General features: G+C 36.7%; 2 protein-coding genes across 2 annotated transcripts; both read left to right on the top strand.

Moving 5' to 3' along the window:
• The first annotated feature begins 3,097 nt into the window (after positions 1–3,097).
• LOC106422087 lies at positions 3,098–8,532 on the top strand. Its single transcript, XM_013862920.3, has 3 exons — positions 3,098–3,186; positions 3,454–3,581; positions 3,956–8,532. Exons 1-3 carry the CDS (start codon positions 3,168–3,170, stop codon positions 4,331–4,333), a joined length of 525 nt encoding a protein of 174 aa, XP_013718374.3. The 5' UTR covers positions 3,098–3,167; the 3' UTR covers positions 4,334–8,532.
• LOC111198259 lies at positions 4,334–5,211 on the top strand. The gene is made up of 2 exons (XM_022709364.1): positions 4,334–4,602; positions 4,665–5,211. The coding sequence occupies exons 1-2, from the start codon at positions 4,334–4,336 to the stop codon at positions 5,209–5,211; spliced, it is 816 nt and encodes a 271-aa protein (XP_022565085.1).
• Positions 8,533–14,858: the final 6,326 nt, after the last annotated feature.

The following is a 14,858-nucleotide window of genomic DNA, read 5'->3' as shown; positions in this document are numbered from 1 at the left end:
CATCTATAAAGTACCAACGACCAACCCGCGGCTGACGATTCAAAACCTTAGTCTATTGTGGTACCTGCTTAGTCTTCATCACCTGAGCCTCAGTGCAAAGTGTTGATTCAGTTTCTGCAAGCGCAAGTATATCTCTTGGGTCAATATCCAAATTACTAAAAAACTTATTATTCCTTCCTTTCCAAATATACCATAATATCCACGCAAACTGATGATCTTCCATCTTCGGGAGTACCCTCCAGAAAAGATGATCCATATTCGTAAATAGAGAACTAGTGGGGAAGTAGGCTGGGTTAGACGGTATCTTTGACAAAGCTCAAACCTGACGCGCAGGAGGGCACTCAAAAAACACATGGTTTATTGATTCCTCCTCAGCTCCACATCTAACACAACAAATATCTCCCTTCATTCCTCTTGCTTGCAAATTCTTCTTAACAGCTATACATCCGGATACCATTTGCCATAAAAAGTGCTTAATCTTCGGAGGGCATCTCACCTCCCAGCAGAACGCTTTCAGAATATCCACTGTGGGACCATAAAACACTGGTGGTTTTGCCTTGTCCGGATAGACCCGTTCTAACTGATATCCCGATTTAACTGAATATTTCCCATTATATGTGAAGTGCCATCCATTCTTATCCACCATCTGAGTCTTACTCAAAGGAATACTTTCAATAATTTGAGCATCATGGGGATCCACCAAATCCCGAATTACTTGCGACTTCCAAGTTCGTGAAATTGGATCTATCAAAGAGTCCACTGTGAGGTCCTGATAAGTGTCATGTTGATTTTTTTTTTGCTGGTCTCGGGCGAGTGGTTGGGAGCCATGGATCACTCCATACAGAGATAGAGGACCCCATTCCCACCCATTTGATTAGTCCTTTGCTAACCAGAGATCTAGCAGATACAATACTCCTCCAACCATACGACGGGGAGTATGAACGGATCGGTTCTAGCGGTGAGGCATTCCTATAGTACCGTCCTTTAAAAACTCTAGCAAAAAGAGTTGAAGGCTTCTCTATCAGCCTCCACAATTGCTTTCCAAGCATAGCCGTATTGAAATCCGTTATGTCCTTAAAACCCAGACCTCCTTCGTCTTTATTTGTACATACTTTGTCCCATGACTTCCAGTGCATACCCCTTGTATTTCCCCCGGGCTCCACCAAAATTTTGTTACCGCACTCGTCAATTTCTTCACCGTTGCCTTTGGTAACCGATAAACCGACATCACATGGTTAGGCAAAACCGTGACTACTGATTTAATGATTACTTCCTTTCCATCTTTGGAAAAAAATTTGAACGTCCATCCATTCACCCTATTATTCAAACGGTCCTGGACAAATCCAAAAACTTGTATCTTGGATCCCCCAAGACTCTCCGGCAGACCCATATATGATCCCATCTCTCCTAAATTTTGTATCCCTAGGATGTCTCTCAACTCTTGTCTAGTGGACTCCTCAATCTTATGTCCAAATTGAATCGAGGATTTCTGAAAATTAATCAGTTGGACCGAGACCACCTCATATTCCTTCAAAATCCTAAGGATAGTGTGACATTCTTCCTTCTGTGCCTTAAAGAAAAAAAGACTATCGTCCGCGAACAACATATGAGAAATCGAAAGGCAAGCTCTGGCAACCTTCATTCCCGTGAATTGATTACTCCTTTCAGCCTTCTTAATATTTGCAATCAAAGCCTCAGTACACATGAAAAATAGATAAGGGGATAATGGATCCCCCTGCCGTAAACCTCTTTGAGGAACTATATGTCTACGCGGCTGCCCATTCAATAAAACATGATAAGGTTTTTATTAGGTTTTAGCTTAGTCATTGATTTATTAATAATTTTTAGCTGAATCACTAATTTATTAATTTAAAAAAATATCTGTAATAAATTTTATATATAATTAAAAACGAATTTTGATTTAATAATATTTAAATATATATGTTATATTAAAATTCTTATTTTCTTATTTGTCATATTTTATTAGGTTTTAAGCTTTTATACAGGTCATTGATTTATTATTAGTTTTTAACTGAGTATTTATTAATTTTCACAAAACCCGTAATGAATTTTATATATAATAAAACACACATTTTATTTTAATAATATTAAATTTATATGTTATATTAAATAATTAATTATAAACTAATATAATAAAATTGTGAAAATATATTTAAAAATTAAGAGAATTCTTATATATATTGTGTTGCTATCTGAAAACAATATTTTTTTATTATAAAGTTAAAAAACTAAGATATAAAACAGTTTATAATTAAATATTTGTCGAACAAAAATATTAATATAAAGATATTTTATAAACTATTTCAAATAGATGAGTGTTTTAAAACTTTTAACACAATAATAAGTACACAGTTTTATGAACGTTTTTTGACATATATAAATAATTTGATGTTCTATTTAGCTATTTAAAATCATAAATAATAACTTAACTTGTGACTGAGTTCAAAACAAATTTTCTTGCTTTTACTTTAAATCAGTTTAAGTCTAATTCGTGAAACACTATAGCTTCAGTTGGTGACCACTGGAAGAATAAAAAAAATGAACAAAATAAAAAATAAAATTTCATTTGAGAAATTGAAAAAATAAAAAAATATATGAATTTTTGTTCAATTTTTTCCTTATCAAAATTGCATAGGGAAATTTTTTCTTATAAATTCATTCTTCCATGGGGAATTTAAAAGAAAAAAGTGGGATCTACCTTTCAATAATTTGACTAAAATTTCAACATATCTGGTATAAATTTTGAGAAACAAAGAATTCACCATAATTTTTTTCCTTCAACATGTTCACCAATTAGAGTTTTATAATGCTGATTTTTAAATTAATAAGACATAAAATAATAAGTATTTGTAAGATGATTATGTGCGGGCAAAACACCTAATTCAACATTAAAAACAATTGAATTATGTTCCCAATGGAAAAAGCAACTGAATTCTGATTGGTTAATAAAGAAAGGCACGGATCACTCTGAAATGAATATCAGCCATTGATTGTGTTATGATCTAATGGACACGAATGATTGTGCTTTTCTGCTTTATTTCTACTCTTCTTTCTCTTTATCTGATTCTCCTTTGTCTCTTTTTATCTCCGTCAACAAGAGAAAACAACAACAAAACGGGGAAAAAGCTTGCGTGCCCCTGGATCTCATGAATCAATCTCCTATGGGTCTGTGAATCTCCTATACCCCTATCTCATTAACTAAATGCGAATGAACGAAAGTGCCCTCAGATTATTAAATCTGAAAAAATTAAAAGTGGTTTGGTATTTTGGTTTTCCTTCGATTGGTTGGGTAAAGTGGTTTGGTTGAAACAGATCGGTTTGATCATTATGAATAAATAATTAAAATGGAAATTCCTAATTGAAATTCAATCCAGAAACAGAATTCCTCCCGAAACCCTCAGCTCAGGCCCCTTCTCTTTTCTTTTCCCACAGTTGGTTTCGCTTCTTGGTTTCAGAATCCGCTGGTTTCCTATCGTTTCTCCCTCAGCTCAGCTCCGGAACCCTCAGCTCCTCCTCCACTCACAGGTTCTCAATCTTCGTCTGGGCCAGTCGAGTTGCAGGTGAGTTGTGTTCTCTGGCTTGAATAGCTTTTAGTGGTTTTTTAATTGGGATCTGATTAGAAGTAGGAATCAAAACGACATTGTCTTGTTTGAAATTAGGTAACCTAATTCATTTCGGTGGTGGAATGAGAGTGTATAGGGGAACCGTGTATAGGCAGTAGAATTAGACCTAGATCGATCTGGGGCAACTCAACTGAAACCTAATTCAACTTTTCTGATAATTGTAGGATAACTGGAAAACTCGGAATAACGAGTATAACTGGAAAACTAGGAACAACTGGTAGAACTTTAGATAACTGAAAAAAACCTAGGAACAAATGGTATAACTTTGGATAATTGTAGTAGATTCTTGTGTTTATTCCTTTTTTTGGCAGGGTACAATGAGCAATCACGTGAGATCATTGCGCGGAAAGAATCTGGCAGGTTGTGATATACCTGGTAGTCCAGAAGAGAGCTACAAGATGATGTATAACTATTTGTACATGTTAGAGCAAGTGAATCCGGGAACAAAGGCATGTGTGAAATTGGATGAGGGATCGAAATTCAAGTACCTCTTTGTAGCCTTGGGAGCTTGCATTGAAGAGTTTGCAGTTATGAGAAAAGTGATAGTTGTGGATGTGACATGGCTGAAGAACGGATATGGTGGTGTTCTAGTCTTCGCAAAAGCACAAGATCCTAATTGTCACGCTTATCCACTTGCGTTTGCAATATTAGATCGAGAGAATGATGATAGTTGGACTTGGTTTTTTTAGATGCTTAAAAGTGTTATACCAGACTCTTCTGAACTGGTTTTCATGAGTGACAGAAATAGAATCCTCATCTCTGCTATAGCAAACGTGTTTCCACAGGCTCACCATGGTCATTGTTTATGGCATTTGAAGGAAAATGTGAAAGGGCATGCTTGTAGCGTCAAAAAAGATATAGTCGGGCATAGATTCATGGAATTGGGCAGATATTACACGGAGGCTGACTTCAAATCTGCTTACGATTCATTTAAGATAAGCTATCCTTCAGCCTACAAGTATGTTGAGGAACATACTGAAAATGACAAATGGGCAAGAGTTTTTTTTTTCCACGTGACAGGTACAACATGGATACAAGCAACAGTGTGGAATCAATGAAGAACATGCTTAAAGAGGCAACGAGGTGGGACTTAATACCAATGCTGGATTACATCATCGGGAAAATCTCTGATTGGTTCAATCAAAATCAGAAGGATGCTGTTGCTGGATCAATTGATAGCAAACTGGTGCCTCTGGTTGAGCTACGTGTGCGGGAGCTTGATAGTTATGAGTTTGAGTATGAGATCACCGACACTGAAGGAAAGATGTTTTTGGCGAGCTTAGTTGGGAAAGGTTGTACTTGCAAGGTGTGGGATTATGAAAAGTTTCCTTGTCTGCACGGACTGGCTGCTTACATAAATTTCACTACAAACGTTGGCAGGCGCCTTCATATCCATGAGCTGTGCTCAGAATACTACTGGTCGGAACTGTGGGCAATGGCATATTCCAAGACACTTTATGTTGTGCCCGACAGGTCTTCTTGGAATGTACCGGATTACATCAAGGAGGTGAAGATCATGCCTCCGGATTGCATCGCACGGGAGGGAAAGAAAAGAGTTAGAAGTTAGTTATTTGGATGTAGGAGTAATGCATTTAGCTCTGTTATCTGTTTATTTTGTGTTGTACGCTTCGGAAAACTGCGTAAAACTTGGTTATCTACTTTATTTTCTAATGAGATTAGTATTATCTATATCAAAACTCGGTTATCATAATATTATCTATATCAAATCTCGGTTGTGATAGTTTTACATTTGTTTTCTCTAATATAATTTATAATTCTAACAAAACTCGGTCATCACGTTTTTGAAATTTTCTTCAAACTCGTGATATATTCATTATGAAACCTTGTAATTTTAATCACACTTTTCAATGAAGAACTTCTTACAAAGGAATTTTTCGAGTTATATCAATTACGCCTATATTATTGTACAGAACAATATAACTTACATTTTGAAGTACTAAAATCGAAAGTAAAACTAAAAAAACAAATTAAAAAAATTAGTAACACTAATTAAATTAGAAACCAGCAAAAGTAGAACTATGACCAAATTTCGTAACACTAGTATCCTATGTATAACTAAGAACAAATATTAGGAGGGGAATGAAAATTGTTTTGGCAACTAAACAATAAAAAAAGGAAAAAAAATTCTTTATCTCCAATCTCATCACACAACATCGACAGTACCTTCACTTTTTCTTATCAGTCTCTCTCTCCTCCGAAACACACACACTCTCTCTCTCTCTCTAACTACACAACAACGAAAGTACCTTCACTCTGGATCATGGTTGTTGGTTGGAACTGGTATTCATTATCTTCGGTATAACTAAAACTTCGGTATAACTAAAAACACACCAGTATCTTCGGTATAACTAAGATCAAATTTCTGGAGGGAAATGAAATTTTTTTTGCCGCTTAAACATCTGTTTCAAATATCTTATCCAAACACTTGTTCTCATCTCAACCACACAACACATCTCTCTCTCTTCCAATTTCGTGAGTCAAACTGGGGTCCAATTCCCGAATCTACCGACCCCACCTATTACATCTCTCTTCTCTTCCCTCTTCTCTTCCCTTCTCTTCCCTTCACTTCTCTCTTGTCACCTTTCGATCTCTTCCCTCCGTTCCTCTCCCTCCCTCTCTTCTCTTCTTCTCAGATACAAAAAGTGAAGATGGAACCACAAAAAATGAAGATGGAGAAAGTGAAAATGGAAGTGGCTTCGGGATCGTCGACGAGGAGGCGAAATTCGGGTCGGATATTCTGTATTTGTGGCTTCCCGGCGAGTATAACACAAGGTTGGACTGACAGAAACCCAGGTCGACGCTTTTATGGCTGTCCGCGTTTTCCCAATGGATGCAATTACTTCTCTTGGTTTGATGAAGAGGACGGTACAGCTTGGCAAAAACAAGCTTTGCTTGACGCCCGTGATGAGATCTGGGAGAAGGCTAGAGTGATTGAGCAGTTAACTCAAGCCATCTCAGAAATGAAAAGCAATTTCGAGAACAAAGAGACAGTGGATGACGAAAATGAAGATGAGATTGTTAGAAAGTTTGAAGAATTCTATCTTTAAATGTTTTGGATTGTCAGAACTTGTTTAAGTGTTTTGCATTGTCGGAACTTAGAGCTTCAATCCTATTTGTTTTATGTTTCTTTGCTTCGGCGGATAGGCTTACAAGTCTTTATTTTGTGGTTGTCTAAGACTTGTAAAATTCCAAACTTTCGTTTCTTTATTTTGTGGTTCACGATAACATGAATTTGCAACATCCCGAAAATGAGTTTGAAATTGAAATTGTAACTGTAATTGTAATGGTAACATCAAGAAAATTATAGTTTCAAACTTCTACTAACCGAGAAGCATAGAGTTTTGCAAAACAATCAGACATGAAACATCAACAAAACAGGAAACAACTCCGGCTTCCTTCACAAACGTATGGGAACACCGTCGACAATGAACCACACTTCTCTGATTGCTTCGATGGGCTCAAAATGCTGCAAATTACATTTAGTTCTACGTTAGTTATACCAGTAATACCAAATAGTTTTCCCAAAGTTACTATAGTATTCTCTAGTATACCTACCTATTACTAATTTTACCAAATTCTCAATGTTTCACCGAGTGGTACTAGTATTACGTATAGTTATACCATAATTTCCAGGTTCTACACATCATCACCATAATTCCTATTTCTAGTTCACCAAGACCAATTCAAACAAAACTAGGATTCAAAATCCAATCCTAATTTAGGAATTCTCCTATTTGTTACCTCGTCGGCGTCCTCCTCCTTCTCGTCCCCATCTTTAACTCCTTCCACTACACTTTCCGAACCCTAATCCTCATGGACATCATCCTCATTGTCATTCTCCTCTCCAGATGTAACTGCCACCGCAGCTCCAACGAGGACACTTATCGGCTCCGAGATTACACCATCTGTCTCCGTCGCCGTTGCTTGTCCCCCTTGCGACCCCTCATCCGGCATCTCCATCATTTCTTTTAATTCTATCGATTCTCACTCAAATCGACTTCTTCGACCAAGAAAGGGAAGAGAGGAGAGAAATAGAATTATTTTTTTCAACGGGAATACGATTTGATTTCGTTAAATCCCAAATTAAAATTAGGGTTTCATTAACCCGGAATGGGGAATCGGTCTGGGTTTCCTTCGGTTTTCGTTTGGATCGCAGTTTGAATTAGATCGGATTGAATTTCAGTACAACTAGGTATAACTTGTAAATAACTGAATTTTCTTATTGTTTAATTTAATGGTCTTTTACCTACTATCCTAATTAAATAAAGATAGAAAATATCCACGTTCTATAACATGGGTCCTTGGAAGATTGATTCATGAGATTCCTGCCCCTTCCCCCCCCCAACAAAACTAAGAACCATCGTCTCAATACAATGCTTTATCTACTAAAACAGCTGGTGCTTCTCATCCAGAGCCGTTGATAAATAAGATTATTCGTCGATGAACCCTGTGTCGAAGCGCGAATCATTTGCTATCTCTCTCTCTCTCGGTCTCGCGATGCCTCTCAGATTCAAGCCATCTCGCGTTGTGGGGCTTGTTGACCTTCACAATCTGCTCTGAATCTGGCTTAAGAAATCGATTCAACCTGAGACGATGATACATGCTTAAGAGAATCCGTTGTAGAAGCGTGATAGTCAGTCTCCTCTTTGCAATCGCAATGCAGTGGTGGTGGTCGCAGTCGTAGCGGTGGTGGTCGCTGTTGCCGTCAGGTCCAAGCGAAGAAGCGGCGGTGAGGATGGGTAGAAGATAGACAATTTTGTATTAGGTTTAGGTTCTTTTTTTTTTATTTGGTTTAGTTTTTTTTAGTAAACCAGATGTAATTTGTAAACCAATTTTAGTTTATAAACCAAATTCTTGTTTTTAGTAACACATACAAACCAAATTTAGTTTACAAACCAAATTTTCATTGGTAAATAAATTTAATTTTGTAAACCCATTTTATAATTATATATATTTTTTTTTTTTGTTTTGTTATATTTTCCATATTTTGAACAATTATATATTAGCCACAGTTTGGAATGTTACTTTTTTGTGGCCGAAATAGTTGCGAATATAATTTGTAGCTAATCGTACATATTAGCTACAAATATCGTTTGTAACTATGACCTTGATTGGTAGAGCATTAACATTAGTAGTAGCAGTATACTGCAAGAGCTATATGTTTTTGCTAAACTGTTTAATATGATGATTGGTAGAGCAGTATGAGTATGATATTTAAAATTATTATAAAAATTAGTATATAATATATTTATTTTTAATGAATATACTTCTAATATATATATTAACATATAAAATTAAAAAGATATATAATTAATTTATTTTATTTAATAATTTTATAAATACGTTTTTATCGAAAATATTATTTAAAAATAAATTTTATAATTAAAATATCTATTTTTTAAAATATTTTTTCAAATTTAAAATAAATTAAATTAAATTAAATTTTATATGTGAAATACTATGTAAAAGAAATATTTTTATTGTAAATTAACTTTGGAAATCAAAATTTTATTTTCTGGATATAAAAATAATTTTATGATATTATTAAATTAAATAAATGAATTAATTATATATTTTCCTTAATTTTATAAATTATAAATGCAAATGCTCTTCTAAAGCCTTCATATGAGAGCATTGGTCAGAAAGCATTTAAAGAGCATTAGTATTTAGTAAATGTTTATCTAAATGGTTCTAAAGCCTTCATAATGTTCTACCAATCAAAGCTTATGCAGTGGAATGACAGCAAATAGCAAGGCATTGTTGATACTTGATAGCCACGCCTATATAGTCAACGAATTATTTCGGTGACTTTTTGTAGCTATCGATCAAATAGCCACAAAAATCAGTTAATACCCCTCTTCGAAACAACGCTAGGCGTTATCCGTACGCTCGGGTTGGGCCTAGCGCATAATGAAAAAATTCGGAGAATAATCGGAGCCTAGTTTTAAATAATATTTTATTTTATTAATATATATATATATAAATGGTAGATTGTGTAGTTAGTAACAACGAAATTAGCGTAGTGTGGTGGCAACGGCCTTATTCCTATTCCATAACAACCCGGTTTCGAGACATCCCTAGCTTTATTTTATTTTTATTTATTTTTAAGTTAATGAATGGAATTTTTGTAATTATCTTGCCGTCTTCCTCTTAAGTTATTTAGGGCTCTGCAAGTTTTTACGTAACCGCCATGGATTTTATTCTTGTAACCTTCATTATTTTTGCGTTTTAATCATGATTAACTCTTTGAACTTGTTAATTGCTTATATACCAATCGATTTTGAACTTAAGAACAAGAAAAACAAAGATTTTTTGTGCCATTCCGCCTAATTCGCCGAGTTGGAGAAATTCGCCACGTCCGGGAGCCGCGTAGCGTTGAATCGCCGCAAAGCCGGTCAGGGCGGCGGCGTTTTAGAACAGGAGTTAATAGCCATAAAAAAAAATTGTAGCTGATTTTAGTTTTTCTTGTAGTGTCTCTAAAAAACCTTTTTCTTATTCATTTCAGCCTATAAATCGAATAATATACATAAATGTCATAAAATTTACATGAAAACAGCAAAAACAAATTGATGAAAAATGATATATAATGCGTCGTGCATAAAATTGCAGAAACCTTAAAAATCATAAGAGGAAGACGATATGTTAAAGACGAAACTACCTTTCATTAAAAACTTAAACATCGAAAAACATGCGAAAATTGCTTTTCCCGACCTAAGCCTTCACTGGTACGCTGTGTAATCTTTATTTTACCTCCTTACAAATGTACTATATATATAACCGAGATAGCATAATAACCTTAAAAATCCGAGATAGCATAATAACCTTAAAAATCCTAACCAACGGGGTTAGCCTAGTGGTACTTGAGAGAGCTTCGGTCCCAATACGGTCCCGGGTTCGATTCCCGTTGGCCACCAAGACTTTCACATGGATTTTTCGGCCCGAGGAAAACAACACGTGGTCTGAGGTAACTCCTCGCCAAAGGCTTTAAACCTACCCGTGGCTAGTCTGAACCACATAAGTGGGATCAAGACATTCCTCGTAAATCTCAAAAAAAAAAAACCTTAAAAATCCTTGTATAATCCCCGATTTTTTTCATTTGACGCTATGCCTAACCTGAATGTACGAGGAACGCCAGCGAGTATTATTTTAGTGTTTTGTACAATCACTGATTTACGTATTGACAGCATAATAGGTGGTTCTTAAAAAAGAATGTAAATCTCTATCGCATCCACTACCACTACCACTACCACTATGATCTATTTAAACTGTGTGCCAGGTGTCTCAAGAAAAAACCGAAATTTAGATGAAAGTCATTTTCGCATATATTTTCTGCATATTTTTCTGTCGCTTCTTTGCATATTGTCAATTCCATTTAATTATATAGTGTTTATTGGGTGGATTTACGTTCTCAAAGCCCATTAGACAATAAATTATATTCATTTTATTATGAAGTCCTAGATTTCTTCTAGTAAAAATAAATAGCTATCTCCTTATTTCGAAAGATTTTCATTTCTTTCATTTTAGACCTAGAACACGTCTTACAAATAGTATATAGATTCTTAAATTTACTTTATACTAGAAATCATTCTTGTAATACAATCTTTGATCAATAAACTTTTTGATGTTCACTTTTCATTTGATTCTTTCAAGATTTCTCCTAATTCTCAGAATCTAAGGAATCTATTTATTAAATTCTTTATTGTATAAATCCGACAAACACACCGTTTTTATATCAAACAGTTGGCGCTAGAAAGAGGAGATCAACGAAAACTATCTTTCAAACATGTCAAACTTGGGAAAATCGAAATCTATGATCATTGACGTTTGTTTCTACAAAAAAATAAAGTTATAGAAAGAGAGATTGCAACCGCTAATCCGTTCTTCCTCTCGAAAAAGTTCAACCTTTCGACCCACAAATCAAATCAGAGATGAGATATGGCGATTGATGCTTATCAGAAGCTACCGTGCTTCTCACCCTTCTTCGTGACTCGGAGCGAGAACAAAGATGATGACGGCCATGATTCGATCTTGGCACAAGCAGAGACGAAATCAACTCAAGCTCTCGAGATAAGAACCGGTTAACAAGAAACCCATGTTTCATCATCTTCCCAAGAAGAGACAGAGCGAGAGAGGAGCTGACCAACACTGAGAACGGGCTGATAACAGAGAAGAGAAGAAGAAAAGAGCGATCTGGAGTCAATCACCTCGTCATCTTGTTGCAGACTTGGCTCAAGCTTCATCAATGAGCTTAGCTAGCAAGCTCCCGAGACAAGCTTGCCATAATTGGCACAAGCTTTTCTCCCCCGACAAGAGTTCACCACAACCACCATGTCGGCGCAAAACGGAGAAGCACATCTGGTGCTAGCTAAGCTCATTGCTTTCTGATTTGAATCTTTGCCAGAGAGATCACGGTGTGTTCCATCGATGGACAAAGCTTCTCCTGCAGTAGCTGTACCATTCAGACAAAGCTCTCAAGACGTTACTGTCGTCGTTCTCTGGCGAGGGAAACAGAGGCGGTTGTGGGTTGGTTCTTAAGCTGATGAGATAAAGGAAGAAGCTTTCTTATGAAAGACCCACCAAAGTTAAAGCCCCACAAATTAGTTGGTTCGTGTGGTTTAAATCACTATGCCGAGGACGTTTGATCTAATCTTGGTTTCAAAGAGCCCAAGCTCCTTATCATCTCGCCGTCTATTCCGCATTGACAACCACTTCAGCGGTCAGCTTCTTCTTGTTTTTATTGCACATACGAGATTCTCTGCGGGATCAAGGCATCATCAAGTTCTGGCCTTTCTTCAGATTTGTCACTAGAGAAGAAGACCTGATTCAGGAGACGCTGAGACATTTCGACTGGAGTTTACTCTTCTGCTGTGACACCCCAAGAACGTTGGATCAGATCATGGAGCCTGATATAGTCGGCAACTGTTGTTGAGAAGAGTGTGATTCTTCTTATGTTCAAGAATAAAAATATGAGGCACGGCATTATCCCTTTCATTTTAAGTCATCAGTGGCTCTCACAACGGAACACAACATCAGTTTCGTCTTGAAACAATTCTTCTCGCCCTAGTATCTACTTCAAAATCACTGACTGTGGCAGCCATGAGTCTGATTTCTGTAACACGATGGGCAACATGTGAGATCGAGATGATGACGCTTTCAAGCACCGTCAAGGACAGCTTACTGGCGACTTGAGTTCTTTTTTTTCGAAGTTTTACTGGCCTGAGCCCCAACGTCAACATTTTCTCCTCGTCATAACTCTTTCTGCGAAAGTGGAGATTGCAACCAGCCGTTAAGCTCGGCTTCTCAGATAATAGCAATCACATGCTTTGTTCTCAGCAAGTACGCGATCTCGGCAAAAGCGAGGAGCAGCTACCGTGATCTCGTCAAAACGCTGACTACGTTCATCATCCTAGTCGTTGTTGCGATGACACAAAAATATGACGATATAAGTTTTCTAATCTTATTAGTTAATTATTTACACCAGATGCACCGCTTTATACTTTGCGGCAGTACAAATATCTTCACTTAATATCTTGTTAGTAAGGTTGATATTAAACGTGATGTCCCATATTAATAATTGACATGCTTGCTTGTGCCTCACGGCACCCCATTTTATATAGAAGATCAAATTAATGGAGTTTGATTTTTCCTGTATAGTAGAATGTGTTGGGCCTAATTATTAAGTCTAATGGCTCAAATAATATATGGAAAAATGTGAAAACGAAATGGGCCTATGGGTTCTTATAAAAAGCCTTGTTGACTTTAATGAAATGAAATTAACAACATCCCACATTGGTTGGGAGAGTTGATTTTGAGGAGTATATATATGTCTTCATAACATGAGAGCCGGCTCGGCTCGGCTCGGCTCGGCGTGGGCTTGGGCTTGGGCTTGGGCTTGGGTGGAGGGCCTTTGGCCCAATAAGAACTATTCTTTTTAGACCAAGTTAAGCTCAACGTTCTGCCATTTAATTCCCGAAAAATGACATGAACAACACGTAGTTCGTAACGCCTCGCCTCCGAGATCCTCGCGAGATTTCCGCCAACATGCGCACGTGCGGCATCAGTTACGGAAAGTGACTCGTCTTCTCTTCTTTATAAACTCGTCTCCTCCTTCATTACTCTTGAAGTTTTGACGCAACAAAAAATCACCAAATCCCTCAACGTAAGTCTAGAGAGTGTTTCGTAGAGTTTATAGTTCGATAGGGCGTTCACGGGTGAGGCGTGATTCGTCTGCCGTGGTTGTATCCTGGGACTCTATATACGTACAGTCTCGTCTCACTAACGGAGCGAATATTTTGAGTTAAGGAAAGAGATCATATCTCACCTCCATGTCTATTTGCGAATACGGTTTCTTATCGTCCTCGTATTCGTTTTTCTATATTCGTCTATTTCCTTAACTTCGCTTTTATTATATCGTTTACATCGGTCCGGTTTTCCGGCTTATACAATCTTAACTCAAAATCGCTTTATGTCTAAAGCTCGAATCGGGTTGAAGAACGATTTATAAAAACGGGTTTTGGAACCGAGTTTGCGATTTGCTTTCTAGCACTTCTGCGAAACGTTTATTCTTATTTCATAACGGGGTTTGCGATTTGCTTTCCAGCACTTCCGCGAAACGTTTGTTCTTATTTCATAACAGTGTGTTTGCGATTTGCTTTTTAGCACTTCCGCGAAACGTTTATTGTTTATTTCATTACGCTTTGCGGATTGCTTTCTAGCATTTTTCGCAAAACGTTTTTGATACATTCTTAAAACGTTATATACATGAATCGTTTCAGTAACCGCTTTCTTAAGCGAGTTTGTGAAACATTCTAACTCTATAAAAATGTTTTCTGCGAATGCTTCTAAGCGAGTTTGCAAAACGTTTTCTCAAGACTTATATCGATATGATTTGGTACAAACACCAAAAATGAACATCGATTTTAAACTATTATTTTTCTTTAAAATAATATGTTATTTGTTGAATGGAGTACTGATTCGTCTTCATGGTTTTCTCTACAGGAAAAACAATGACGAACGATAACAACACCCCCATTGACACCACAAATATCAATCAGACTCCACTCAACGTTGCAGCAACTGATGCAACCGTGACAAACGTTGGAAACATCACAGCGTCAACAACAAGCACTATCCTCCCTGCGGGAATTGCTGCTGATGAAACCACTCGCCGTAGCCTATTCGGTGCTGGTCTTT

The sequence above is a fragment of the Brassica napus genome, chromosome C9 (assembly GCF_020379485.1).
Source record: "Brassica napus cultivar Da-Ae chromosome C9, Da-Ae, whole genome shotgun sequence".
NCBI lineage: Eukaryota > Viridiplantae > Streptophyta > Magnoliopsida > Brassicales > Brassicaceae > Brassica > Brassica napus.
Note: the sequence above shows the minus strand (reverse complement) of the source record. Positions and strands in the feature narration are given on the sequence as shown.

Excerpts from the sequence above, each read along its gene's own strand:
- LOC111198259 (XM_022709364.1), top strand. The coding sequence starts at position 4,334 with ATGCTTAAAAGTGTTATACCAGACTCTTCTGAACTGGTTTTCATGAGT. Across the intron at positions 4,603-4,664 it reads AGCTATCCTTCAGCCTACAA|GTACAACATGGATACAAGCA; the intron begins GTATGTTGAGGA and ends TCCACGTGACAG.
- LOC106422087 (XM_013862920.3), top strand. Across the intron at positions 3,582-3,955 it reads CTGGGCCAGTCGAGTTGCAG|GGTACAATGAGCAATCACGT; the intron begins GTGAGTTGTGTT and ends TTTTTTTGGCAG.